This window comes from Monodelphis domestica, chromosome 2, assembly GCF_027887165.1.
Source record: "Monodelphis domestica isolate mMonDom1 chromosome 2, mMonDom1.pri, whole genome shotgun sequence".
NCBI lineage: Eukaryota > Metazoa > Chordata > Mammalia > Didelphimorphia > Didelphidae > Monodelphis > Monodelphis domestica.
Window position 1 is genome coordinate 170,311,173 of NC_077228.1, and position 26,867 is coordinate 170,338,039.

At 43.6% G+C, this 26,867-nt stretch overlaps 1 protein-coding gene across 3 annotated transcripts in view; it reads right to left on the minus strand.

Moving 5' to 3' along the window:
* Positions 1-2,770: 2,770 nt before the first annotated feature.
* The window catches only part of SEMA4A (semaphorin 4A), a 31,148-nt gene continuing 7,051 nt past the window's right edge, over positions 2,771-26,867 (minus strand). For 2 of the 3 annotated variants that reach the window (XM_007482054.2, XM_007482052.2), the window contains exons 2-15: positions 23,034-23,196; positions 13,739-13,899; positions 12,626-12,688; positions 11,516-11,614; positions 11,027-11,132; positions 9,228-9,344; positions 8,879-9,003; positions 8,575-8,747; positions 7,770-7,920; positions 6,851-7,031; positions 5,683-5,801; positions 5,350-5,513; positions 4,793-4,893; positions 2,771-4,237 (exon numbers count right to left, since the gene is read on the minus strand). In XM_007482054.2, the coding sequence (XP_007482116.1) occupies positions 3,642-4,237; positions 4,793-4,893; positions 5,350-5,513; positions 5,683-5,801; positions 6,851-7,031; positions 7,770-7,920; positions 8,575-8,747; positions 8,879-9,003; positions 9,228-9,344; positions 11,027-11,132; positions 11,516-11,614; positions 12,626-12,688; positions 13,739-13,899; positions 23,034-23,169 (2,292 nt within the window). In that variant the 5' untranslated portion in view covers positions 23,170-23,196 and the 3' untranslated portion in view covers positions 2,771-3,641. Of the gene's footprint in view, positions 4,238-4,792; positions 4,894-5,349; positions 5,514-5,682; positions 5,802-6,850; positions 7,032-7,769; positions 7,921-8,574; positions 8,748-8,878; positions 9,004-9,227; positions 9,345-11,026; positions 11,133-11,515; positions 11,615-12,625; positions 12,689-13,738; positions 13,900-23,033; positions 23,197-24,381; positions 24,653-26,867 lie in introns of those variants that run through there. The other variant, XM_007482053.2, reaches the window with a different exon arrangement.

Consider the following 26,867-nt stretch of genomic DNA (forward strand, 5'->3'; position numbering starts at 1 on the left):
AGGGTTAAGTGACTTGTCCAAGGTCACACAATAAGTATCTACAGCTAGATTTGAACTTAGGAGGTCTTCCTTACTCCTTACTTCCTTACTCCAAGCCCAATACTCTATCTCTACTGTGCCACAGAGAACTCTGTGATTGTGTGTATGTGTGTGTGTGCATGCAAGCACACTTGTGTGTAGTTGAACTCTAATAAATAAATAAGGGGAATATGAATTGGTCTCTATATGTTTACTGTCTCTTTTGCAACCTAACATGACTTTAGTGGGTCTGAAGGTAGAAGAAGAGGAGCCTTTACCTCTGTAAATGAGGTTAAAGATTCTGGAGAAAGAAGAAAATTTGTGCAGCAACATTCTGGAGTGGGTCAGAGCATAAGTGGAAGGGCTACCCAACAAAAAGGAGAACTATTTCCTTGAGACAGGCGAGGAGAGAAAGATGGATATAAGGATAGGGGAAAAAAATTAAACCCTTATCTTCCAAATATTATACATTTGTTCTAAGGCAGAAAAGTGGTAAGGGCTAGGCGGTGAGGGTTAGGTGAATTGCTCAAGGTCACACAGCTAAGAAGTATCTGAGGTTATATTTGAACCCCAAACCTCCTATCTCCAGACCAGGCTCTCTATCCACTAAGTCACACTAGCTGCCCCCTAAGGATAGAAATTTTGAGGATGGAGGGATGATATTGCTTTCTCCTAGGTTTCCTCCAGCCTGTCTGATTGCTCCTCAGTTTCATTTGCTGGATCTTCATCCAGGTTATGCTTATTAACCCTGAGTGTTTCCCAGGACTGAGTCCTGGACCCTCTCCTCTTCTCCCTCTGTGCTGTTTGCTTCAGCACCCATTGATTCAATTATCATCTCTATAGGTTATTCTTAGATCTATTTATTTTAGTCCCAACTTCTCTGCAGACATCAAGTCTTGCATCTCCAACTGCCTTTTAGAGATCTCAAATTAGATGCCTCTTAGAAATCTTAAACTCTGTATGTTCAATATGGCAGAGGCCCCAGGGAATATGTTCTAAGACCTACTGTGTATGACTGAAACCATCCACATGGCTATAAGACACACACACACACACACACACACACACACAAATTAAAAAAAAAAGAACAAAAAAAATGAAAGTGAAAAAGAACTGCCTGGGGAGAGACCATAGCCAGTTTCCCTCCTCCTATAATTTGTGGTTGACCACATGGAAAGTGAAACCCTGGATAAGATGGGAACTACTGTACTAAACTCATCATCCTTGCCTCCCAAACCCTTCCTTCTTCCCAAATTCCCAGTTTATCAACGACACCTTTAGTCAGTTACCCTGACTTGTAACATGGGTGTCAGATTTGACTGTTCCCTCTCATTTACCTCTCCATAGCCAATCTGTTGGCAAGTCCTGTGATTTCTGCCTCCCCAACATCTCTCATAATATCCTCCCTTCCTTCTGACCCTGCCAGCACCTCAGTGCAGGTCCTCACCCCTTTATACCTAAAGATTGCAATAGTCTTTCTCTCTGGTTGGTCTCTCTGGCCTCAGGTTCCATTCCAACTTTCACTCACCTCTGAAAGTGATATTTCTAAACTTCAGGTCTGACCATGTCATCTTCCCCCACCCTCCATTCATTAGCCACTCCAGTGACTCCCTATTACCTCCAGGATCAAACAGAAAATCCCGTTTGGCCTTTAAAGCTCTAACTTGCCCTCCTCCTACTTTTCCGGTCTTTCTTCCTTTCTCTAAATACTCTGTGATCCAGTGACACTGGGCCTTCTTGCTGTTCCTCCTATGAGACACTCCTTTGCCCTACTCTGCACATTTTTACTGACTGTCCCCCTTTCCTGGAATTCTCTTCTTCACTGTCTCTGCCTTCTCCCTTTTGTGGTTGCCTTCAAGACTCAGCTAAAATCCCACCTTCTGTGAGAAGTCTTTCCCAAACCCCCTTAATGTGAATGCCTTAACTTTGAGATAATCTCCAATTTACCCCCTATAGATCTCATTTGTACATAGTGTCTACATGTTGTTTTCCCTTATTAGAATGTGAGTTCTTTGAGAACAGGGAATGTTTTTTGTCTATCTTTGTATCCACAGTATTTATCAGTGCTTGGCATAATAAACTCTTAATAAATGCTTGTTGACTTAAAGACATCAGTAACTCATGGCTTTGATCTTTTCTGTCTTCTGAGAGGGAGGAGAAAGTAGAAATGAGTTAAAGCAAACCACCATAGGGGATTTGTTGAGGAATGGAAGAGGGATGAATAGAAGGAATGCCAAATAGTATAGTTGAAACTGAGTAGCATGGGGGCAGCTAGGTGGCACAATAGACAGAGTGCCAGGTCTTGAGTTGGGAGGACCTGGATTCAAATGAGAGAGAGAGAGAGAGAGAGAGAGAGAGAGAGAGAGAGAGAGAGAGAGAGAGAGAAGGAAAGAAGGAAGGAAGGAAGGAAGGAAGGAAGGAAGGAAGGAAGGAAGGAAGGAAGGAAGGAAGGAAGGAAGGAAGGAAGGAAGGAAGGAAGGAAGGAAGGAAGGAAGGAAGGAATTTGAGTGGCATGAATGTGTAACAGATGAGTTCACTCCTTCTCTGGCACTGTAGTAGCCTAGAAAGCAGATGGTAAGGATAACCTTAGGTTAGGAATTGACAAAGGAAAAAGTCAAGAAATTAAAGCAGCCTACAGGGCTAGAATGGAAATGGCCAGCCATGAATACTATAAAGATTCTCAGCTCATGCACCCTACTTACGTTTGTTATCCCAACTTCCCCACAGCGCCTTCAGGAAGAAAGTGGCCACCTTTAAGGTTTGTCTTTTTAATAAAAAATAAACTGTTTGTGGCAAGACATACACTTTTCAAAGACAAAAACAAAGGGGAAGAGTAGGATAGGGAAGAGGATGCATCTGTATGGAGACTGGCAGGGTGGAGAAGAGGAGAGGCAAAGTTGAAAGAGGCCAGGCTTGGCCAGATATGTGCAAGGCTCAGATTACCCCATTTCCCAGAATTCTATGGGGTAGGGGAGGGGAATTGGACATTATTCCCCATTGCATCAGGAGAGGTGAAGAGAACACCTTAGGGTCATTTGTGAGAATACTGGGATGAGGAAGGATGTGACCTCCTGCAGATGCTCCTAAGTCTGAAGAAGTAGGACAGGAATGTCAGTGGATATAATGATCTGAGTCCCAGCACAAGTTATGATTAGGTTTCCATCCAGGGTCAGTAACTGTGTTGCTTGGGAATATTATCCCAGGAGGATTTCCTAGCATAGTATGTTTCTGCAGGGTCTCTTGGAATGCTTTGTAACTGCCAAACAGGTTTAGCACTTAGGGCAGTCTCTTGAAGAGAGGTTCCACCCAAGCTCTTGGTCACAGGAAGGTACCTGGAGCTGGCGTGTCCTTGCAAGATGGGTCATGTCCCAGGAGTGGTTTTAAGCTGCTGCATGTACTCCTCATTATTTCTGTAGAGTGGCTCAGAGTGGCAGAGGGAGGACAAACTCTTCTTGGTAAGAGGAAGGTGGCTTTCTCTGGCCATCCCTTCCCATTTGTTATTGTAGGGTCACCCCCAACAATTTCCTATGGTAGGGTTAGGTCATCTTTACCAAGGATAACTCTTCTCCATACCATAGTATTCATTACAATCTTTCATTATCTCATGTGTGCTGTTGCAGAGTCTATGCCACTTCGGTCCCCAATTGGTTGTTGTCAGCATCCACACCCCCTCCATTCACGATCCTAGTGTCCTTGGGAGGCTGGAGAGGGGGCTGTTCCCCACTCAATGGGGCCTTTTCCCCAGGAGGCAGGGTACCACAGCCTTGGACTTTCCTTTGTGCTTGGAGTGCCCGCAATGGAGAAGAGGCAAGGCCAATCAGGACACCTGAGAGCACCAAAACCAAGAGGACGGTAACAATGAGGAAGTGGGGCCAGTATGACGTAGGAGTGGTTAGGGGGATGGGCTCCCCAACAGTCAAAGGGGCTTCCATACGCTCCCTGGGAATCCCTGCCAATTCAGGATCCAGGGGCAAAGGATCTTCCTCGCTTTGTATCCAGTAGGAGACAACAGGATGTGTGAAGCCACTCTCAGTTGCCAAGCATTGGTAAAGGCCTCTGAATTCCTCCCGAAGTAGGAGAATGAGAGAGCCATTGTAGATTGCTGAGGAAGAAGTCGGAATAGGGGTTGCTCTATGAGTCCAGTGGTAGGTAGCTAAGGTGGAGGTTTGGGGACATGGGAGTTCCAAGATAGAATGACGGGGTGCCAGGACTTCTTTAACTATGTGGAGAGAGAAGGAGAAAGAAAAAGGTAGGGAAAGTAAGGAGGGTGGGAAGAGGAGCTTTAACACCTATCATTATTTGACACTTGGGACAGGGATCACCCTCAGCTCTCTTATTTTATTTTTTCTTTCATACATGAGTCCTTGGGGCAACGGGGAAACAGGGTAGGACTGATAAGTAGAAGAGAACACTTGAAATTATCACACAGGGAACAGGGTTCTAGAAAGTCTTTTATCCCAACTCCAGACACAATTCTGGCCTCTACTCTAATTCAAAATCTTCCCCTTCTTCCAATTCTGACCCCCAACTTTAGTCTTGAGCCAAATATCTTTACTCTCTCCTTCTACAAAGCCCTGCTTCTTTTTCTACTAGTCTGTTCAATTCCTACCTGCAGGTGCCTGGGTCTCAGAATAACCAGGTAAGGTGGACAAGTAGAATCTTAATGAACAAAATTCCTGGCAGGGGAAAGGATGGATTATCCCATAACCTCTACCCCACCATCTCAACACCATATCTTCTTCTTGCTTTCCTTTTGGTCCCACTCCATACTCACTGAGCTGAGGTGGGCTCTGGGGTCGGTGGCTTCTGCCCATGGGCCCGTTAACACATGCCCAAGCTGGGTTCCCTCGCTCTATGTCCTGTTTCCAGGAAGTTCTGGGTAGATAAGAAGGAAAGGGTGATAAGTTATTGGAGGTTAGGACCCAGAGAGAGAAGGGTGGAGGCCAGAAACTGCTAAAGGAGCAGGTGGGGCTCTAGAAAGCATGGTGTGGGGAGGAGTAGGGTGGATCAAAAATCTTAAAAGTGCCATGGGGAATGGAGTCAGAGAGATGGGAGAGGGGAGACCCTGTTACCTTCTAGCAAAGATGAGGTACTTCAAAACAACTATGAGGGGAAGGAAAGAGAATGTTGACAGGGTCAAAGCAAGTCAGGAGACAAGCCAGAATTTAAATTAATAAATTGCAACTAGGGTAAACTTCAAACAAGAGATCCCTTCAAAGCAGCCATAGGAGAGTGAGGTATAAGAAAATCAGAGCAGTTAGGCATTAGAAAACATCTTTTCCATTTCACCAGCACTATAGCAAGAGTGAAATTCCAGGCAACAATACTTACAAGTCTGTGGAGGTGTTTAAAAAGATACGGCAGGCTCTTTCAACAGGGTCCCAGGCACAGTGGGGGTCCCTGGCAAGGACACAGTCTATACAGCTCCCGTAGACACTGCAGTTGGCTCGGGGCACCCTCAAAAGTCCTGCAGAGTAGCCCACAAATAGTGCTCCCTGTGTGAAGAATGGATAGAAAGACGTCACTATGAACATGGAAATTCCAAACCCAAAGTATCCCTTTCCCCAGGGGAGACCCACATCATGATAGACTATCTCCTTGATGGCCAGCAAAGCTCCCTCTATCTCCTTCCCCATTCAAAGCAGGGCTTGGGTCCCTTCCCACCTGGGCAGGTGCCAGTAGTAGGTTTCGGATAGGCTCAGGTTCTTGGAACAGCTGGATCTCCTCCACCAGATGTGTATCACTGTCCTCATCCACCACAGCCTTGTGGAGAGAACCCGTGCCTGGTAGGAGACATAGAAAGACTGGAGCGGAGAAGGGATTTTAGCTTTCCCGGCTTCCCTTCCTTCGCTCTGCTTTTTTTCATGTAAGACAATCCTTTCTCTTTTCCTGGGCTTGCCCACTCCAACTATCAAGAAAGTTGACATATGTTATTCCCCCCCCCTTTTTTTAAACTCTAACTTACCTACTTCTCCTTACTACATCCTCTCTAAGATTTCTTGTAACTCTAAGGCTCTACAAGATGGATTTCTGAGAATCCTCCTTAAGAATTCCCACCCTATATAATCGAACGTAATGGACGTCTCCATTAATGGCGGTGTAATGTCCCTGAACAATTTGCAGGGATCCAGGAGAAAAAAACACCATTCATAAGCAAAGGATAAACCATGGGAGTGGAAACACCGAAGAAAAGCAACTGCCTGAATACAGCGGTTGAGGGGACATGACAGAGGAGAGACTCTAAATGAACACTCTAATGCAAATATTATCAACAAAGCAATGGGTTCAAATCAAGAAAACATCTAATGCCCAGTGGACTTACGCGTCGGCTATGGGAGGTGGGGGGAAGGAAAAGAAAATGATCTATGTCTTTAATGAATAATGCTTGGAAATGATCAAATAAAATATATTTTAAGAAAAAGAAAAAGAAAAAAAAAGAATTCCCACCCTATACCCTGCCTTCTCTTCTCCGGGCCCTAGCTGCCCATCTCTTCCTGTTTTTCTCTCTTCCTAGATTTGAAAGGCATCATGGCGGGGTGGAAGGAGCCTTGTGGTTGAAGTCCGGAAACCTGGATGTGAATCTGACCTCTGGTATTTTCCAACTCGTTGACTTTATAAGTCACTTTCCCTTTCTGAGCCTTGGTTTCCTCAGCTATAAAATACAGATTATGATAGGCTGTTTGTCTCACTGGATTACCCCTTCATAAATCTCAAAATGCTGTAGAAATGGATCTCTAGAAGACATCTATGCCTTCCCACATCAAATCTCCCTTTCGTCCAGTAAGAGGCATTCTTATTCAAGTTCCTCTGAGGGGGATCTCTAAGCACTTACTGGTGCCGAGGTACATGACCAAGTAGTCTTTTCCACTGACGTCCCTGGCCGCCTCCACAGCCAGCTTGGTATACTCCACATCCAGTTTCACTAGCAAGGGCTTCCCCACAACCTTCTCATCCATCAGAAAATGTTCTTTCACGAAGGTCAAGGCCTTGTCAGAGGAGGGACCCACGGAGCACTGAAGGCAAACAGAGGCGAGGTCAAGGACACTGGTCTGAATCTACTCCTTGATATTTCCTCCCCTCTCTCCTCTCTCACTGTGCTCCTGTGAGTTCCTCTTTCCATGTCGCTTCAGCTCCAGACGGAAGAAGATCATGTGATGATAATAAATATGCTTTGTAAATCTCAAAAGCTTAGGTGGCACAAGGCAGGATAAGAGTGTGGCAGGTCTGAGGTCAAATCTTCCCTCAAACTTTTTTTGCCAGCTGTGTGACCCTGAGCAAATCACTTTACCTCTGTGTGCCTCAGTTTCCTCATCCGTAAAGTAATAGCACCTACCTCCTAGGGTTGTTGTGAGGATCAAATAGAATGATGTTTGTAAAGCATTTTGCAAACCTTAAAGCATAATATAAATACTAGTTATTGTTATTATTATTATAGCACTGGAGATGCCAGCTTTTACTCCTATTATTTGTAACTTCTCGCTACAGGGCCGGGCCCCAAGACCCTGGTGTCCAGGAGACCAACACAGACATAGTCTTGGGAGGGATCTTTGTCCCCTTTACTCTCTCCCCTCACCCCAGTGCCTGGCCCAGATCTTCTTCCATGTCCTTGCTTTCCCTACCTCCCTTTGGAGCTGCTGCTATACACAGGGAGTGTTGGCAAGTCCGATTCTGGGTGTGTACCGAGAGACAGAGAATGGCCCGGACTTATCAGACCTGGAAGGCAGAGCTTAGCAGGTAGTGATGAGACTCACACTGCCGGGCCGAGGGTTGCTCACAGGGCCGCTGTATGTATTCCATCGGGAGCTTTCTTTGTTCATCTCCTTGTACTTCCCCTCGAAGACCTTCTCAATGTCTGCGAATGAGAACTCGCACACCGCTGAGCTCCTAGTCTCTCCAACCTGCCTGAAGACACACACAAGGACTGGAATGGACCTCTGGCTGGCTGCCTTCTCTTCTGCAGGAAGGACGGCGTTCAGCACTTAGAGATCCCCTTGGTGATGCTGGCCACCCAGCCTGGGGCAGGATCTTTGCCCAGCATGTGATCTGAAGTGTCATTATCCTTAATGAGGATTAATTGGGGTGCAGGCCCAGAGGCAGGTGGCAGGCACAGATGGGTGGAGGTGTCTCTCACACCTGCTCTTCTTCCTTGCTCCGCCAAGGACTGAGCCACTGAATGGGAGGGGTAACGAGACAGGCAGAGTCCCAGGACTTAGGTCTTAGAAAGTCTCAGGAACAGAAAGGGGATGCTGGAAGGCAGATTTTTTCCTGTCCTTTCAATCTTCTATCCTTCTATCTCTTCAAACCAGATCACAGATCTCTTAACAGACCAGATAATATAATTAACCAGATTTCTAGATTCTCTCCTTAGAGAGCTATTGGAATACCAGCTAGCTCTCTCCTTAAAATTAAAAAATTAAAGACCTCTGATTATTTGAGTGCCTGACCACTCGGTTACCAGATCTTCCGGGGACTAGCCCCATTCAGATGTTCAAGAACCCTTAATTACCAGATAGCCCCTGCTCCCCCCCTCCATGGGCTCCTGTGCTTCTGACTCACCACTGGGATGTGAAGATTGCATAGACTCTGGAAGAAGCAGGGGGGTCAGCAGGCATTAGAACTGCATGACGGATCACATTGAAGGGCAGCTGGCCAGACTGGGCACAAAGCAGCTGAGCTTTCAGGAATGTCGTCCACTTTTTCTGTAGTAGCTTCTCCCCACCCACATCATTCTGGGGAGTAGAGTAAGGCATCAGGACCCCTTTCTTTCTCAAGCTTTAGAATCCACCCTCTCCTGTCAGCTTGACCCATTGGCCCCTCCATTTCCAGCTCCTCCATCCTATCCCAAAGGCTCCCCTCTGACCTTACAGACTCGTGCTACTCGGGAGATGGTGAGTTTCTCGAAGAAGTCAAACTCTTTGGCTGTTTCCCCAAAGAAGAAGTAAACGACCTGGGTGGAGGGGATGGAAGCCACAAAGGAGGCATCCGCTTCAGGGGGGAAGAGGAAATGGGATTAGGGTCTGGGAGCCCAGAGGCCTAGGTCCCTTCCCACAGTGAAACCCCATGAAGCTAAGGACTCCAGAATCTAAGTTGCCTGAATGTCTGCTTCCCTTGCTTAGTCTGGATCCTAGGATTGGGTCTCAGACAAAGTTCTGGTATCTGTACTGAGATCTGAGGCCACCAGGGGCCATGTATGACTCAAGGGTCCTTACGCTGGAGCCATCGGAGAAAGGCATCAGTCTTGAGCACAGGCTGGGTTCCTAGGGTTCGCATCAGAATGGGCTCATTGCCCAGGAAGTTGTTCATGGTGCCAGTATAGAGCATCCCATCTGGGGTGAGAGTAGGAAGACAGAGGATGATCAAAAACCTTGGCAAGGTTCCCTTAGCCCTCCTTAGGTGGGGGAGGGCTTGAGAATCAGTTTTTTTTTGTCTTCTTTTGGTCCCCTTACTCACTCCTCTATCTATCTCCCTTCTTCTCATCCTTCCTTCCTCCCCACTATTCCACTGAAACAAGAGTAGAAAACCTGGGTCACACTGGGAACTTTGGCCAAGTCACTCATTTTCTGACCTTATTTACCTTTTCTGTAAGATGGAAAATGTGAACTAGATGATCTCTAAGATTTCTACTGGCTCTAAAAGCCTAATATATATTTGAAATTTATATAGTGATTTAAAGTTTGTAAATCATTTTACATAATACTATTTAATCGAATCCTCATAATAACCCTACAAAATACCTGCTATCCCCATTTTATGGATAAGGAAACAACACAGAGAGATAGATCTCCTCCTCCCTGGTCACACAGCTTGTTAGTAATTAGAGGTAGATCCAGAGAAAGAATTGATAGAGTCTGAATGCAGATTGAAACATATTTTTTGGTTTCTTTATTTTTCTTCTTGGGTTTTTTTTTTTGTTACCTGTGTTTTCTTTCCAACCTAGTTAATATGGAGATATGTTTTGCATGACTGCACATGTATAATCTATATCAAATTGTTTGCCTTCTCAAGAAAGGGGGAGGGGAGGGAGGAAGGGAGAGAATTTAGAACTTAAAGATTTAAAAAAGCAAATGTTAAAAATTGTTTTTACATACTATTGGAAAAAATGATTGTCTCAATTTAAAAAAAGGAATTGGAGGGGCAGCTAAGTGGCTCAGTGGATTGAGAGCCAGACCTAGAGACAGGAGGTCTTGATCCTTTTTTTTTTTAAACCATTACCTTCTGTCTTGGAATCAATACTGTGGACTGGTTCTAAGGCAGAAGAGAAGTAAGGGCTAGGCAATGGGGGTCAAGTGACTTGCCCAGGGTCATATAGCTGGGAAGTGTCTGAAGCCACATCTGAACCCAGGACCTCCTGTCTCTAGGCCTGGTTCTCAATCCACTGAGCCACACAGCTGCCCTCTCCCAGTATTGATTCTAAGATGGAAGGTAAAGGTTTTAGGAAAAAAAAGATTTGGAGGTAGAATTGAACTTTCCTGATTCCAGTATTAAACTATATTGCTGCTTCCTGTGAGTCTATGATTCTCCTCCAATCTAAACTTACTTATGTAAGTCAGATCAATTTAAAATTGTTATTCTTACTATGTCACAATGTTACTATTCAAAATCCTTCAATGGTTTTCCAGTCATTGACAACTGAGACCCAATAAGATCTAGACTAATCATACCTTTCCAGACTTATTTCCAAGCATTCTACTTCATTGTTCTGTTTTGATTTGCTATCCCTGAAACATGGCTTGTGTTTCTTCTTCTTTGTCTAACTGGTCTCTTATTATTTCTCCCTTTACTCTCTCCACTTTTTCCCCCCCAAATTCTCTCTGAAATCTTCTCATTTCCAAAAGTCAGGGACTGAAAGATGGGGACATCTGGAATTCCCCTAAATTCTATAAGAGAGGACTTCTGATTTGCCTTCTTATTTTTGTGATAGTCTTTCCAAATCTCCAAACTAGAGACTCCCATGTATCTATATCCCAAAAAAGAAAGACAGCATGGAAGAAGAGAATTTGATACTTACCCACAAAGACTGCAGTGTGATTGTGGGCTGGGTCAAAAGGGCTCTGTCCTTTGCCATCCAGGATCCTGTCTTCTGGGATAGGGACCAAGGAAAAGTCCTGCAGCTCCTGGGTTGGGGATGAGAAAGGGAGTGGAGAAGAAAGATTGGAGGCCAAGTCAATGGAGTCTCAAGTCTGGAAAATAAGTTGCATAGGAGAAGGGGTGGCTCTATGTTAGGACCCAGGGGTCAGGATTTGAGAGTCTGGTATGCCAGTATCCCATGTCTAGGGGAAAAAAAAAACTATCCAGAGTATGAGGAAATATTTTTTTTGTGAGAGGTGGGTAGGGAGCTAGATGCCAGGCCATTCACCCTTTAAGAGCCTTCTGAGAAGAAAAGTAGAAGACTGTGAGCTGTGGCCCAAGTGCCATGTCTGGGAGGGAATATTTTTCAAGGGATGGAACAGGGTTTGTGGCTGGGTAAGATGGAAAACCAGGAGCCCCCAAGACTCACTATGTAGGTACAGGCTGGGCTGAAGGCAAAGGTTCCACAGGCGTAGAGCTGAGAAGCATTGACAGCCACCAGGACTCTGATGAAATTGAAGCATTCAGTCTGGAGGACAAGGAGTAGTAATGTTTTCCTGCTGCCATCCTTCTGGATACCTGGACCCTCCTACAACAGGGCCCAAGCTTGACCCAGGAGAGCAGTAGGGACTTGGACATAATGGAGAAGAGGGTTAGAAACTGAGGAAGAAGGCCAAGAGCTGGGAGGGCTGAGGGGAGACAAGTGGGGACTAGAGAAGACAGTGAGAGAGAAAGACAGAGGAATGACTGGGAGAAGGGAGAAAAGATGGAAAGACCCAAAAAGAATGGAAGAGGAAGCAGGCCTCATCCACTTGTGACCCCTTCAAACTTTGACAGTATTGACTAGCCTCTTCTGTTGGATACTCTTCTCCCTTGGCTTTCCTGATACTGTTTTCTCCTGATTTTCCAAGCTGCCTTCTATGGTCTAGCTCCTATTTTACCTTGTCAGACTTGTTCCATGTTGCTTTCTTTTCACAAATACCATATTTGCCAAACTGGTATAGTTGCAGTTCTCTGAACTCAGCATTCCACCTCCAATGCCTGTGTTTTGGCACGGCAAAAATTCCATTCCTGGAATGCACTCCCTTCTCACCTCCAAACCCTGGTTTCCTTCTAGGCTCTCTTCAGGGGTCACCCTCTACACCAAGTCTTTCCTCACCTTCCCAATTATCAGTGTGCTCTCTCGAGCTCTTTTCTAATCACTTTATTTATAGTCTGTGTACGTGTTGTATCCCACCCCCGAAAAGCATGTAAGCTTTGGAGGACAGCTACTGGTTTTTATTTTCATATCCTCAGCTCCTAGCACAGTGCAATGCATGAAGATCTTTGTTTAACTGGATCCAATTAGCAGCTATCAATGGGCATATTTGCACTATTCTAACATCCAAACTGGCATGCTAGAGAGGTACCTATCTATTGATATCCCAGTCTGGGGATAACCAGAGACCCATTCAACTCAACTAACAGTTATTAAACAGGTTTTCATCTCAAAGGCTCCAGGTTTTTCCTTCCAAAGCTCTACCCCCTTGCTTGCTCTTACCTCATTGCTTTTTTTCTTAAAGACACAATCTCTTTTTTTCTTAGGACTGGCTTCCCAGGGAATCTGGAAAGAAGAAAGGAGGAAGAATCCAGACCTAGGTTTATTAGGTCACTAACACCCTAACTTTACTCCTCCCATCACCAACTTTCCCTTCATAGGTTCCACCCATCCAGTGAAAGTAATTTGTAAAGAATGTATATCAATGGAAACTACTGTTAGATTTTTGATTAGCATGTCTGTTTAGCAACATTAGTGAAAATTACTGACTGCTATTAATACTTATCTCTTAATACTAGTATCCATAGTTATAATAGTCCTCCAAATACTTCTGCTGCAAGTGTTGCTATAAATAATTATGGATATTTCCAGGATTTTGAGCCAAAAGGGAATTTAGTAGTTTGATTTCTTCATTTTGTTTTATTTTTATTTCTTTTATTATTTTTTCAATTATACATCGAAACAATTTTTGACTATTCTTTTCGATATTTTATGATCCCGAAGTTCTCCCTCCCTCCCCTCTCTCCCTGAGGTGATAAATAGTTTGATACAGGTTTTACCAGCATTTTCATGTAATACACATTTCCAAATTCCCCATGCCATGACAGAAGACCCATATCACATATAAAATAAAATACTCCTGAAGGAAATAAAGTGAAAGATGGTGTGCTTTGATCTGCAACTAGATTCCAACAGTTCCTCTCTTTGGCTGTGGATAACATTTTTTATCATCAGTCCCTTGGAGTGATTTCCTCATTTTGCTGAAAAGAGGAATAGACTTGCTCCAAATCACACAACGAGCAAAGTAGAAGAGCTGGGCTTCACACCCATCTGGGCTTTGACTATATATAACTGTTCTTTCTGCCAGACCACGATGCTCTTGAATATCCAGAGGTGAAACTGATGTTCCTTTTTACCAAAATTTTAACATAATTATAACTATTCTAGCATTCATTATCCTAGATAATTGCATGCTCATTTGGATTATTTCGTTAATTAGTTACATTATGCATGAACACTGAATAATTAGTTGTAAGCAAGCACCTCCCACAACCCAAGGATCATCAGTCTGTGTCCCCTTCCATCAGTTTTTCAGCCTCCAAGTCTGGCACTCACCATACTCCGAAGGCCCAGGATGCCCGGTTTGCCAATGTCCAGTGCTAGAATAGAATCTCGAGCTCCCACATACAGAGTGGCCCCATCCTCACTTAGAAGCAGTTCATCAAAATCCTGAAGACCCTCCTTGCTAAAGATGTTTACAGACCGATGACTATCACCTGAAGAGGGGCAAATGTGAAGAGAGGAGAAGTCAGAACTTGGGGGGCTGGTTGGAGAGCCAGGCAAGGGGAGGCCTCAGCTACACAACAGCAAGGAGTAGAAGACTAGGGAACAGGGAGGGGATTGGCAGTGTGTGCCATCACCACCCAGGCTCTGGCAGCAGTATCTCCCTCCTCCTGCCCCATCCTGCTGGCAGCCATGCCTGCTTTGTGTAAAGAACCAGCTGTGTTGGAGGGCCTGGCATCCAGAAGGCAGGGTAATGACAGTCCTATGGCTGGGGAGCACAGAGCTTTAAGGATGGGGGGTGGGGGGATGAGTCCAAAGGAAACAGACAAAAGGAGAAACAGAACATGAGAGGTAGAAGGGACCTTTAAAGATCAAAACCATCAAAGCCAATGCTCTCATTTATGAATGAGGGAAATGAGGTTCAGAGAAATGAAGGGGCTTGGGGGCAGCTGGGTATCTCGGTGGATTGAGAGTCAGACTTAGAGAAGGGAGGTCCTCGGTTCAAATCTGGCCTCAGACACTTCCCAGCTATGTGACCCTGAGCAAGTCACTTATCCCCTATTGGCTAGCCCTTACCACTCTTATGCCTTGGAACCAATACCTAGTATTGATTCCAAGATGGAAGGTAAGGGTTAAAAAAAAAGAAAGAAAGAAATGAAGGGTCTTGTCCAAGGACATAGAACCCAGTTCTACCAGCTTCTATACTCGGGCTCTCCCCACCGAACATTTGCCAGGGCAGACAGACCAGGTGAGAGGTACATACCAAGGCAGAGGTAGGTGGAAATAGTGACACTAACATCTCAAACAAAAAGGGAAGCAGGAAGGAAGTAGTGTCAAGAGATGATCTCACATCCTTATGGACAAAAATAGCAATGTTATAATGATGACCAACTGTGAAAGGCTTGTAATCTCTGATCAATACAATGATCCAAGACAATGCAAAAAGACACATGATAAAAAATGCTGTCCATTCACCTCCCGAGAAAGAATCTATAAACTTTGAGTGCAAACTGAAGTATAATTTTCTCACTTTACTTTTCTTACTTAAAAAAATATGGCTAATAGAGAGGTATGTTTTGCATGATTTCACATGGATAATTTATATCAGATTGCTTGTTTTCTGGGGTGGAGGAGGGGTAGGAGGGAAGGAGAAGATTTAGAATTCAAAATTTAAAAGGAAAGAAAGTTAAAATAAATAATAAACTAAAATGGAGAGAGAGAGACACACAGAGAGAGAGAGACAGACAGACACAGACAGAGAGAGAGAGAGAGAGAGAGAGAGAGAGAGAGGCTCACAGATAGACATGAAGGCATGAGCAGATAAACAGACAACTCTAGGATTGAGCATAGACAGACCAATAACTGCAGAAATAGTCCCAGACAGGATCATAATCAGGCAGACACACAGATGAAACAAGAAACACCCGTAGGTGGCTGCCTACATGTGTGATATTTGAGCAACACCTTGTAGTTTCCCTACCCAGAAAACATCTTCCTCAGCATCTTAGCCTGCCAGAGCCTCCCTCCTCTCCTACCTGGCTCAAGCCACCCACCATTAGTGAGCCTCTGTTTTAGACAACCAAAACAGTGCTATTATCTCCAGAAGATCCCTGTAAAAATGGCTCTCTTCCCTGAGAAAGAAGGGTAGGATGTGTGTGTGTGTGTGTTTGTGTGTGTGTGTCTATATCTATATGTCTGTGCATGTCTGCATGGAAGGGATGGAAAGTTTCTTCCCTGCACTCTCTTATTAGTGCAAATGAGTAATCCTGAGAGTATAAAAGAAACCTCCTATGAAATGCTAGAGAGTGAACAAAGCAAAACTAAGAGAGCAATACATATTCTCTTTATGGTACAAAAGGAAATAGCTTTAAGTGGCAGCAAAACTCAGATAATATTAATAACTAAAACAGTTAAGTTTTAAGTTTTGCAAAGTGCTTTACATATGTTCTCTCATTTGGCCCCTCAAAACAACACTATGAGGCAGATGCTATTATTATTCCCACTTTGCAGATAAGGAAATTGAGGCTAGAAGAGGTTAAATGACTTGCCCAAGAAATAAGGCTAATAAGATGAGAATAGCTAAGAGACTCAGTGGATGGAGAGCCAGGCCTAGAAATGAGAGGTCCTGGATTCTAATTTGGCCTCAGATACTATGACCTTGGGCAAGTCACTTAACTCCTATTGCCTAGCCCTTCCCATTCTTCTGTCTTGGAACCAATACGTAGCATTGATTTTAAAACTGAAGATAAGGGTTTTTTTTTAAATGAGGCTAATAAAATTCCGAGGCAGCTAGGTAGAGTAGGTTTTAGAGCTTGCAACTTGGAACCAGAAAACATCCTTTTAGATACTGCCTCAGTTACTCCTGGTGTCAAAAACACTGGACATCTATGGTAGTACCTTACCAAAACCCACCTATTCTTTCTTTTTACACAGAGAAAACTGCTAAAGAGGAAGTTGTTTCTTTTTAACTCCTTACCTGCTATCTTGGAATCAATATTATGTATTGGTTCTAAAGCAGAAGAGTAGTAAGGGCTAAGCAATGGTGGTTAAGTGACTTGCCTAGGGTCACACAGCTAGGAAATGTCTGAGGCCAATCTTGAACTTTAAACACTTTACCTTCCATCTTAGAATCAATATTGTGTGTTGGTTCCTAGGCAGAAGAGAGATAAGAGCTAGGTAATGGGGCTAAATTACGTGCCCAGGTCCACATAGCAAGGAAGTGTCTAAGGTCAGATTTGAACCCAGGACCTCCTGACTCTAGGCCTGGCTTGCAATCCACTGAACCATCTAGCTGCCCCCTAAAAATTAAGATTTTAAGAACTATCAGTTGCAATCCTTCATCCATGATATTTTATTGAACTATTTTTAAGGATTGTGTAGAGAAGGAGATTCCATTGCAAAGACAGTAGAGATAGACAGACAAAGAGATAGAATTATTAAGCACTTAGTATATGTCAGATAACCGTGCTAAGGTCTAAGGATATAAATAAAACGAGTAACACATTGAGGTTTTTATGGCACGTTAAGAAAAGATACATTAACCACAAATTTTGAATAGGAAGTTTTGGGCATCTATGCATATGAAGACAGCTAAGTAGCTCAGTGGTAGAGTTAGAAAAAACTGAGTTTAAATTTGGCCTCAGACACTTACTAGCAGTGTCCTAGGCAAGTCATTTAACCTGTTTGCCTTCAATCATTGAAGAAGGAAATGGCAAAACACTTTGGTATTTTTACCAAGAAAACCCCATGGAAAGAATTGGCGAGCTATGGTCCATGGATTCACAAAGAGTCAGACCTGAGTGAATGACTGAACAAATATGCATGTGGGCAGGATGAAGGGTTTGGGGGGAAAAGTGGAAAAAGAGCAAAGCCTAGAGTCAGAAGGACCTGGGTTCAAATCTGACCTCAGATACTTCCTAGCTGTATGACCTTGGGCAAGTCATTTAACCCCAACTGCTTAGCCCTTTGTGCTCTTCTGCCTTGCCATTGATACTTAGTGTTGATTTCAAGGCAGAAGATAAGGGGTATTTTCTATCTATCTATCTATCTATCTATCTATCTATCTATCTATCTATCTCTATATCTATATATGTTTTGGGTGTTCAGAGGATAGTCTAGGGATTGGAGGACATATTGGGCATAAGAAGGTTCCCAAGGATATACTCCAAAACATGGAAATAGAGCAGCAGTGACAAGGAAGACAAAGACAACTTTGATACACTCCAGAACTTGGGCTGGGACTCATGTTAGGCACAGACTCAGACTCACCAGACCAGGAAAACACACATATCCAGGTTTATAGAGATGCAGATCCAGAGAGAAATGCTGACAGAGACAGAAGAGAGAAATCTTAGCAGAGAATGTGATCTCACTGTCCCTGAAGGGCTGTCCCTTTCTGCTTGTCCCCAAAGAAGAAGGAGAAGAAATGCAGTGGAAACTAGATTTAGAGTTGATGTAAGAAAAAAACTTCCCAACAATTAGAATGCAAGAGGCTCCCTCAGGAGAGTGTAAATTCCCCTCCTCTGGGAGTCTTTAAGTCAAAGCTGGATAAGCACTTTTTTTGAGGGGGGAAGGAGAAAGGAAACATCCCCAATCCTTTATTAATAAGTGATAATCAATGTAAAACAAAGATAATGTCCCAATCACTTTCAGTCCCATTTCCTATCTCTTATTAACAATAACAACAACAAAAACAAACTTAAAATCAATCAATTTGGTTAAGAATTTTAAGTTCAGTTTTTGCAAATATGTAAGTAAAGCAAATTCTCCCAAGAAGCAGAGTGGGGTTACCTAATTGAAAAGGAAATAATGTTATCCTAAATTTGCAATTGACATTCAATAACTACAATAATAAATAAATACAATCCCTTCAAGGTTTAGCTCAGTTTGCGTCCTACAAGAGGTCTTTATTCATGCCAAGTTACTTTGTATATATTTTGTATTTATCTGTGTGTGGTTATTCTCCCCCAACTAGAATGTCAGTTCTTGAGGGCAGGACTATTTTTTTATCTACATAAATTCAGAGCCAAACATACATAATGCCTTCCATATTATTTTGTTCAGTCATTTCTGAAGGGTCGGACTCTTCATAACCCCATTTGGGATTTTCTCAGCAAAGATACTGTACTAGTTTGTCATTTCCTTCTCCAGTTCATTTTACAGATGAGGAAACCGAAGCCAACAGGGTGATATGACTTGCTCAGGGTCATCCAGCTGGTAAATGTTTGAGGCCAGAGTTGAACTCTGACTCCAGACCTGGTACCCCTTACATGTATATAGCAGGAACTTAACAAATGTTTGCTGGACTGAACGGTTGATTTTATTAAGCTTCTCGAGTATAGGAAAACTATAGGCACAAGGTGAAATAGTTTAAAGAAAACAAAGAAAAATAGTTAAAGAAAAACTCTTTAATTCTTGACCTTAAAGAGTTTCTAGATTAATAGGGGATGACATGTACAAACATCTCAAACAGGTGGATGAACACTTTTAAGGTACATTGCAGAAGAGAACCCTATTCAAGAATAGGTTATACCAGAGGCAGCTAGGTAGCACAATGGATAGAGCACCAGACCAGGAGATGGGAGGATTTAGATTCAAATATGACCCAAGATACTTCCTAAGCTGGGGTCACTTGACCCCAATTGTTTAGCCCTTTCTGTTCTTCTGCCTTAGAACAGATACTGACGATGGAGAAGAAAAACATGATTTATCACTTGTTTATATGGCTATATGATTTGGGGTTTTGGCTTTAAAAGATTATTATAAAAATGCATAATATTGAAATAGGTATTGAGTGATAATACATGTATAACCCAGTGGAATTGCTTGTCAGCTCTGGGAGGGGTGGGGGAAAAGGGGAAAGAAAAAAAATGAATTGTGTAACCTTAGAAAACTATTTTATTTTATTTTTTCAATTTTATTTATTTTTTATTTACCTGAATTTTTTCATTTAATTAATTAATTTAAAATATTTTTCCATGGTTCCATGATTCATGTTCTTTCCCTTCCCTTGTCTCCTACCCCCCTCCCATAGCCAACGAGCAATTTCACTGGGTTTTTACATGTGTCATTGATCAAGACCTATAGAAAAATATTTTAAAATAAAGAAAAAAGAATAGATACTTAGTAAGTCAGAAGATAAAGGTTAGAAAAGGGGATAGGTTAGACTACCTCAATATTAGATCTCATATTACAAGACTGGGTTAGGGGCTATTAGACATCTACTTTGCCCTCAAACCACTTAGGCCATAAACCACATGGACAAGAAAAAATAACAAGAACACACACACAAAACAAATTACAAAAACACCCCAAAACAGAACGAAGTGTCTGAATTTAATCATCTAGGTCCGCTTGCTATATCTTGCTAACCACAGTCCTAGCACTTGGTCCAGTGCTTTGGTTAAAGCACCCCCAATCTTATGTCCCCTTTATCTCTTCAGGTTCAACTTCAGCCCAGGCTCTAACTTGGACCTCAAAAGAGAAAGATGAGCAGTTCCATTTGCCTAGGGGAGAAATCCCAGCCCAACCCTTTCTGGACAACAGGAAGCACATCCCTTCTGAGTTGCAGATAAGGGCAAAGGCAGCAATGGGTCTCCAGGCAATGGGCAGAGTGGCCAGAATCCTGGTCTATGGATCAGCTGTGTAGCTGTGGTCCCTGTGCCAGGTCTACTGGGGTTTTTGTCCCCTCATCTACGGTTCGAAAAGACCTTGAAGGCCAACTAGTCTAACTTCTTAGTTTTACACATGAGAAAACAAAAGTCAAGAGAGGTTGACTGGCTTGCTTAGCTCATATAGATAGTGAATGACAGAAGGAGAATCTGAACCCAAGTCTTTTGACTACAAATCTATATTCTTTCCAATGTATTATGTTGCTTCAAAGCCTTAGATAGAAATACTGTTTATCCATCATTTCCAAATCCAATAGCCTTTTCTCTTCTTTCCAGCCTTTGCCACTGTTGGTCACTCTCTCTTCCTTGATTCTCTCACTCTCTCCTGATTTTCCTCCTCCAAGCTGACTACTTTCTCAGGCTCTTTTACTGAATCCTCATTCAGATCACATCTTCTAACTGTAGATGTCCCTTGGGGTTCTGTCTTGAACCCTCTTTTCTTTTTCATTTATACTATTTCATTTGGTGATCTCATCAACTCTTGTGCCTACAGCTTATATCTACCTATCCTGCTCTAACCTCTCCTAACCTCCAGACTCACATCTCCAGTTGCTTCTCAGTCGTCTGGAGCAGAATGTCTCATAGACATCTTAAACTTGTCCAAAATCATCATCTCCTACCTTCCCTATTATGGTAGTGGGTAACACCATCCTCCTAGACTCTCTGGTTTTCAATCTAGGAGTCATCTTCAATCCTCATTATCTCTCATCTGCCATGTTCAATCTATTGCCAAAGTCGGTCAATTGTAACTTTGAAATGTCTCTCAACTATGCCCTCTTGTCTCCTCTGCCACTGCCATCACCCCGGTTGTCTATTTCCTCACACTTGGTCCCTTGGAATAGCCTTCTGGTTGGTCTCCCTACCACAAGATTCTCCTCACTCAAGTCCATCTTCCACACAACTATTAATGTCATCTTCCTGAAGCAAAGGTCCAACTATGTCACCCCCCTCACCCCCCACTCAACAAACTCCAGTGACTATCACAGGATCAAGTACAAAATCCTCCATTTGGCATCCAAAATGGACAGTGGCAGAAGCCTCATAGCTTTTCCTCAAGCAAGACACTCCAAACTCTCAAATCAGGGCATGTTCACTGCCAGCCCTCCATTCCTGGAATATGTCCTCATCTTAACTTCCTGGCTTCCTTTAAGTCCCAACTAAAATCCCCTCTTCTACAGGAAGTCTTTCCTAACCTTCTTAATTCTAATGTATTCTTCTCTGTTAATTCTTTCCCATTTATCTGGTATATAGCTTGTTTGTACATATTTTTTTGCTTGTTGAATTCCTTATTAGATTATAAGCTCCTTGAGGGCGGGAACTAGCTTTTTATTTCTTTTTGTACCCCTAGCATTTAGCAGAGTGCCTGACACATAGTAGATGTTTAACAAATGTTTATTGTTCTGTGACAGCAGATTCCCAAGGATTTCTGTGGGTAAGGTAGGAGGTAGAAGGAAGTAAAGGGAAACCTATGAACCTGGAGAACTGAGATTGCACAGGCCATCTCTTGTATTTATGTTCCTCTCACTTCCTCCCCGGACTTCCTCAATTCTTTCCTGAAGGCGTCTTCACTTTCCATTCCTCTCCCCTCCTGCTCCAATGGGTCTTTCTTCTCTATTTCCTACAATGCTGCACTGTCTCTCACTACATCTATATTTCTCTGTTATAGAATTCTTTGTGTACATGTCTCCTACTTTTCCTCTCTCTTATTTCTTTCTTCTCTTTGAACCGATCCCATCTCTCATTTTTTATCTGTCTTCTTTATTAGTACCACTTACTAATAAAACAGAGTTTATAAGTTCTCTCTCTCTATCTCCCACTTCTTTTTTCAGTTCATCTACTATCTCTCTCTTCTCTGTTTCGCTTCTATCTCTGTCACGCCAATTTACCAAGTCCTGTTTCTACCTTCACATATCTCACACATCTCTTCCCCTCTCTCCATTCCCCACTCACCACAGCCAGGTCTAGTCCAGGTCCTCATCCCCTCCTCTGGACTATTATAGCCTTCTAATTAGCTTCCCTGCTTCAGCTATTTTACTGCTCCAGTACATTTCTTCATGGCTATCAAAGTGATTTTCCTAAAGTTCAGGTATAATCAAAATTCTCCCTTATTTAATAAACTCCAATAGCTTCTTATAACCTCTAGAATGAATTATCTCTAGCTGTGTGATGCTGGGCAAGTCACTTAATCTTGATTGCTCAGCCCTTGCCCTTCTGTCTTAGAGTTGTTACTAAGACAGAAAGTAAGGACGTTTAAAAAAAAAAGAGTGAAGGACCTCTGTTTGGCACTGAAGGTTCTTTATGACTTCATGCCACCCTACCTTTATAACCTTATTACATATTCCTCCCCTTCTGTGAGCATCAGCAGTTCAGCCAAACTGACCTTCCTGGTATATGTGTGTATACATGTTTATAGATATGTGTGTGTATATAAATGTTATCTGTCAAGAATGTAAGTCCCTTAAGGATTGGGACTTTTTACTTTATCTAAGTATCTCTGGTACCTACTCTATTTCACATTTAAAATTGCTTCTTGAGGGAGCAGCTGGGTAGCTCAGTGGATTGAGATCCAGGCCTAGAGATGGGAGGTCCTAGGTTCCAATATGGCCTCAGCCACTTCCCAGCTGTGTGACCCTGGACAAGTCACTTAACCCCCATTGCCTAGTCCTTAGAACCAATAACCAGTACTGATACTAAGATGGAAGATAAGGGTTTATTTAAAAAATAACAATAAAATAAAAAATAAAATTGCTTCTTGAATCTTTTGCTTGATGAACCTTTTCTCCTATCTCATTCTCTTTCCCATCTCCCTCTCTTTCCCATCTCTTTGTCTTGGACCCCTCCATAACTTTCCTTCATCTCGGTCTTTCTTTACCTCACTTCCATATCTCTTTCCCCCAATTCTTTCTGTTTTTCTGTCACCCTTGTGTCTCCTGTCGCACCATTCAGGACCTTCTCACCTGCAGCATATTTGACCCTGGGCACTGGACCCTGCCCCAAACCTCCAGGGAACAGCAACAGCAGCAGCAGCAGCATGGCGGGGAACAGGAGAAGGAAAGGGATCCTGGAGTTCAGACGCAGGGCTAAGTGTACCATGGTGACTCGAAGTGTCACTTGGAGACTCTGTAGAAAGAGGGAAAGACACACAGTCTGGCTGATTAACCTTCACCACATCCCTCCTCTCCTCCTCCTCAACTCCACCCTCTCATATCCCCCCACCAAATCAAAGAGGCACAGCCTAGGGAGGAAGAAGTGAGTGAGTGGTAAGTTGGGGGTGGAGGAACAGTCTGGAAAGAAATCAGGGTAGAGGATGACTCTCCTCCAACTCTATCCCTCTCCCTAATATCTGAGTGGGCCCCTAGCTCTGCCCATTGTGGCAAATTAAGTAAAACAGCCCCTGTTCTCATCTCCTCTGGGTCTCCTCTGCCATTCTCCTCCATTTCCACATTCAAGCCTGACCCCTGCAAAAGTCCAACTGTTATCCCTCCTCTTGTATGGCCATTTGTTCTCATTTCCCTCTCCATGGAGAAGAAGTCTAACAAGTGCCAGCCTACTGAGGACCCTTCTTCAGAATCTTGAGACCAAGACACCATGCCTTTCATCTTTTTTTCAGGACTTCTAGAGGCAGACTTTGAGCCCGTCAGCAGCCCCGAAGGCACACATCCATTCAGGACACAGATGGCTCAGGTTTTCCTTCGTCTCCATCCTTCCCACTTTCCCCTTTCTAATCATCCTTTCCCAACACTTTCCCCATCGGCCTCCCCCCAACTCATACATGACCTTGGGGCACAAACTCTGCCTTCCCCTGCTCCAGTTTGGACTCTAATCTCTAGCCCGCAGTTTCTCTCTCTCCTTTCCCCATCTCCTTGCAAGTTAAATTACATTCAGTTGAATCACCCTAATTGACAGAGTGTAGGCAATTCCCTGACACTAACTCCAAGCCAAAAGCAAATCACTAAGACTTTTTGCCTGGGTTCCACTCCAACATCAGGGAACAGGGGTATGTATGTGTCTGTCACATCAGTTAGTGCATAGAACTGAATCTGGGGACTAACCAGCAGGGAGGGAGCTGCCTGTCTGTCCGTGTCTATCTTTGGTTTGCTAGTTCTCCCTCATCTTTATTTCCCCCTTTTTGCCTCTCTCTCCTTTCTCCACGTTCCTCTGCGCCTTGATGTTTGCTTCCAGGGTTCCCTATATTTCACTACCTTTATATAATATTTCACCCCACCAAATTCTCTCCTTCCCCCTCCTAAATCTTTCTCTACCCTGCCCCCCACTGCCCCAGTAGCACTTCCCACTTTCACATACCCTTGAGATGCAGTGCTGAGTTGTCTCCCAACTGGAGGACCCAGATGTCCTGGCTCCTAGCCGGGAAGATTATCCAAGAACAGGAGGGAAAAGGGGAGGGTTGGGGGGGGGGTGTCAATGCCCCAGTGGGGCAGTGGGGGGGAGACTCAATCTGGCCAAGTTAAGAGGGCAGCAATCCAGGTGCCCATGGTGCCCAGGAAAATGCCAATTTCAAAGCAGGGACTCCTGGGGCGGAGACTCAAACAAACCAGAATTTCCGCCTCTCAAGTTATTACAGATTCCAAACCGTACCAGGAAGTTGGGAAATGGGGAGGAGAGTAAGGTAGGCTCCCCCTTCTCCCCAAGGGACACACCCCTTCTCTATTCTGACTCACCCAGAAAACAGAGGTCAAACATGAAAAGGTAAAAAAAAAAAACCTTTCTAGGGTGATATCAGTCATCCCCCTGCCTCAGTACCAAGCAGTTACTGTCCCTCCCCCTCTCCCTGGACCTTTCTCTTACCCAAAATCTCCCTGGAAGAAGTAACCACACACCCTCTGATTTCCCCAGATTCCCCCAAATCATCCCACAACCTGGGGTCTTCACTCCCCTCTCCCCACTTCAGGAAATCCCTCATGAGGTCTAATTTCCATCCCTCCTATATCAATCCCAGCCCTATAAATAAAAACATGAGTACAGAGGATGATGTTTAGGGCTCTAGTCCCTAGTTCCCTGCAGATATCTAACCTCTCTATTTGTTATACTGCAACATCAACCCTTCTCACTTGACCCTTCTACAGAGATGTCTCCTCCTCATACCCTCTTTCAAGAACCTCTGAATGTGATAGGATACTATCCCATCTGCCCTCAGCCAATTTTTCTTGGGCCTCCATTTCCCTGGATCGTTTTCCTCTTCTCTTAACTCCTGGCTCCAGGGAAAAACTCATAAAAGCCAAGTTAACAAGGCATCCCTCGATCAGGGACCCAGCAGCCCATAAAGCCACATCTAGCTTCCTGTTCACCCACACCAGGTCAGCCTCAGCCTCCATCACCCCCAGGAGGGGATGATGCCAGGATTGCAAGTTAAGTTGCTTAGAGATCCCATGACCCACCTCATTCCAGGTGCTAAAGGGCAAGCTTCCTGGGTCCTGGTTGCAGCCTCCTAGGAATGGGGAAGCCATTCCTGGGGGGGGGGGGTGTCAGGGTTTATTCTACCCATTCTCCTGTCTCTGTGCCCCATAAGTCATGGTGCTCTGGAGGGGGAGTCAAAGATTTGTATTCCATCATCAACCTATCAGTCAATCAAAAGGCATTTATGAGGTACCTACTATTTGCCAAGTACTGTGCTAGGCCCTGGGGATATAAAGACAAAATGATTCCTGCTCTCATGGAGCTTATTCTATTAGGGAAGGCAATATACAAACTACATTTATGCAGCATAAATACAAGATAGATAGTCAGAAGGTGTTTTGAGAGGGAGAGCACTAGCAGTTGGGGGGAATCAGGAAAGCTGGTGGTACCTGATCTGGGTCTTGAAGGAAATAAGGGATTTATTTTTAAGCCTTTGCCTATGGCCTTAGAATTGATACTAAGTATCATTTCCAAAGCAGAAGAATAGTAAGTAAGTAACCCTTGCCTTCCATCTTGGAATCAATACTGGGTATTGGCTCCAAGGCAGAAGAGTGGTAAGGGCTAGCCAATAGGGGTTAAGTGACTTGCCCAGGGTCACACAGCTGGGAAGTGTCTGAGGCCAGATCTAACCCAGAACCTCCTGTCCCAGGTCTGGCTTTCTATCCACTGAGCCACCCAGCTGCTCCAGAAATAAGGGATTCTAAGGTAAAGTCAGAAGTACATTCCAAGTTTAGGGAATGGCTAGCACAAGGTGGAGATAGGAGATGGGATGCTATGGATGAGGCATAGACAGAAGGCCACTTTGACTGGACTATAGAATTCAGGAATGGGAGAGACATAAATACTTGCATATATATTATAATAGGATTATAGTAAGGCTAGAAAGATATGTTGGGCTAAATTGTGAAGGGGAGAGAGGGAATGAACAGGAATTTGTTAAATGCCTACTGTGTGCCAGGCATTTGTGCCAAGTTCTTCATAAATATTTTCTCCTTTGATAATACTGATCTTCCTTGGGCTTTAAATGCCAAACAGATACATTTCTATTTTTAGCCTTAGAGGCTGCAGAAACAAGTATGAGTTTATTGAGTAAGAGAACATCACTCATGGTCCTATTCCTTGAGGAAATCATTCTATTGGCCTACAATGGGCATTTTCACTGGTTTTCCCCATACTTGTAACCTTTTCCCTCTTTAGCTCTGCCTCCTAGGCTTCCTTCAAGTCCCAGCTAAAATCCCAACTATTATAGGAAGCCTTTCTTGATACCTTTTAATTCTAGTGTCTTCCCACTGCTGGTTACTTCCAATTTTCTTGCATTTTTATATTGTATATTTCAATATTGTATTTGTGTTATTCAATATTGTATATTTGTACAT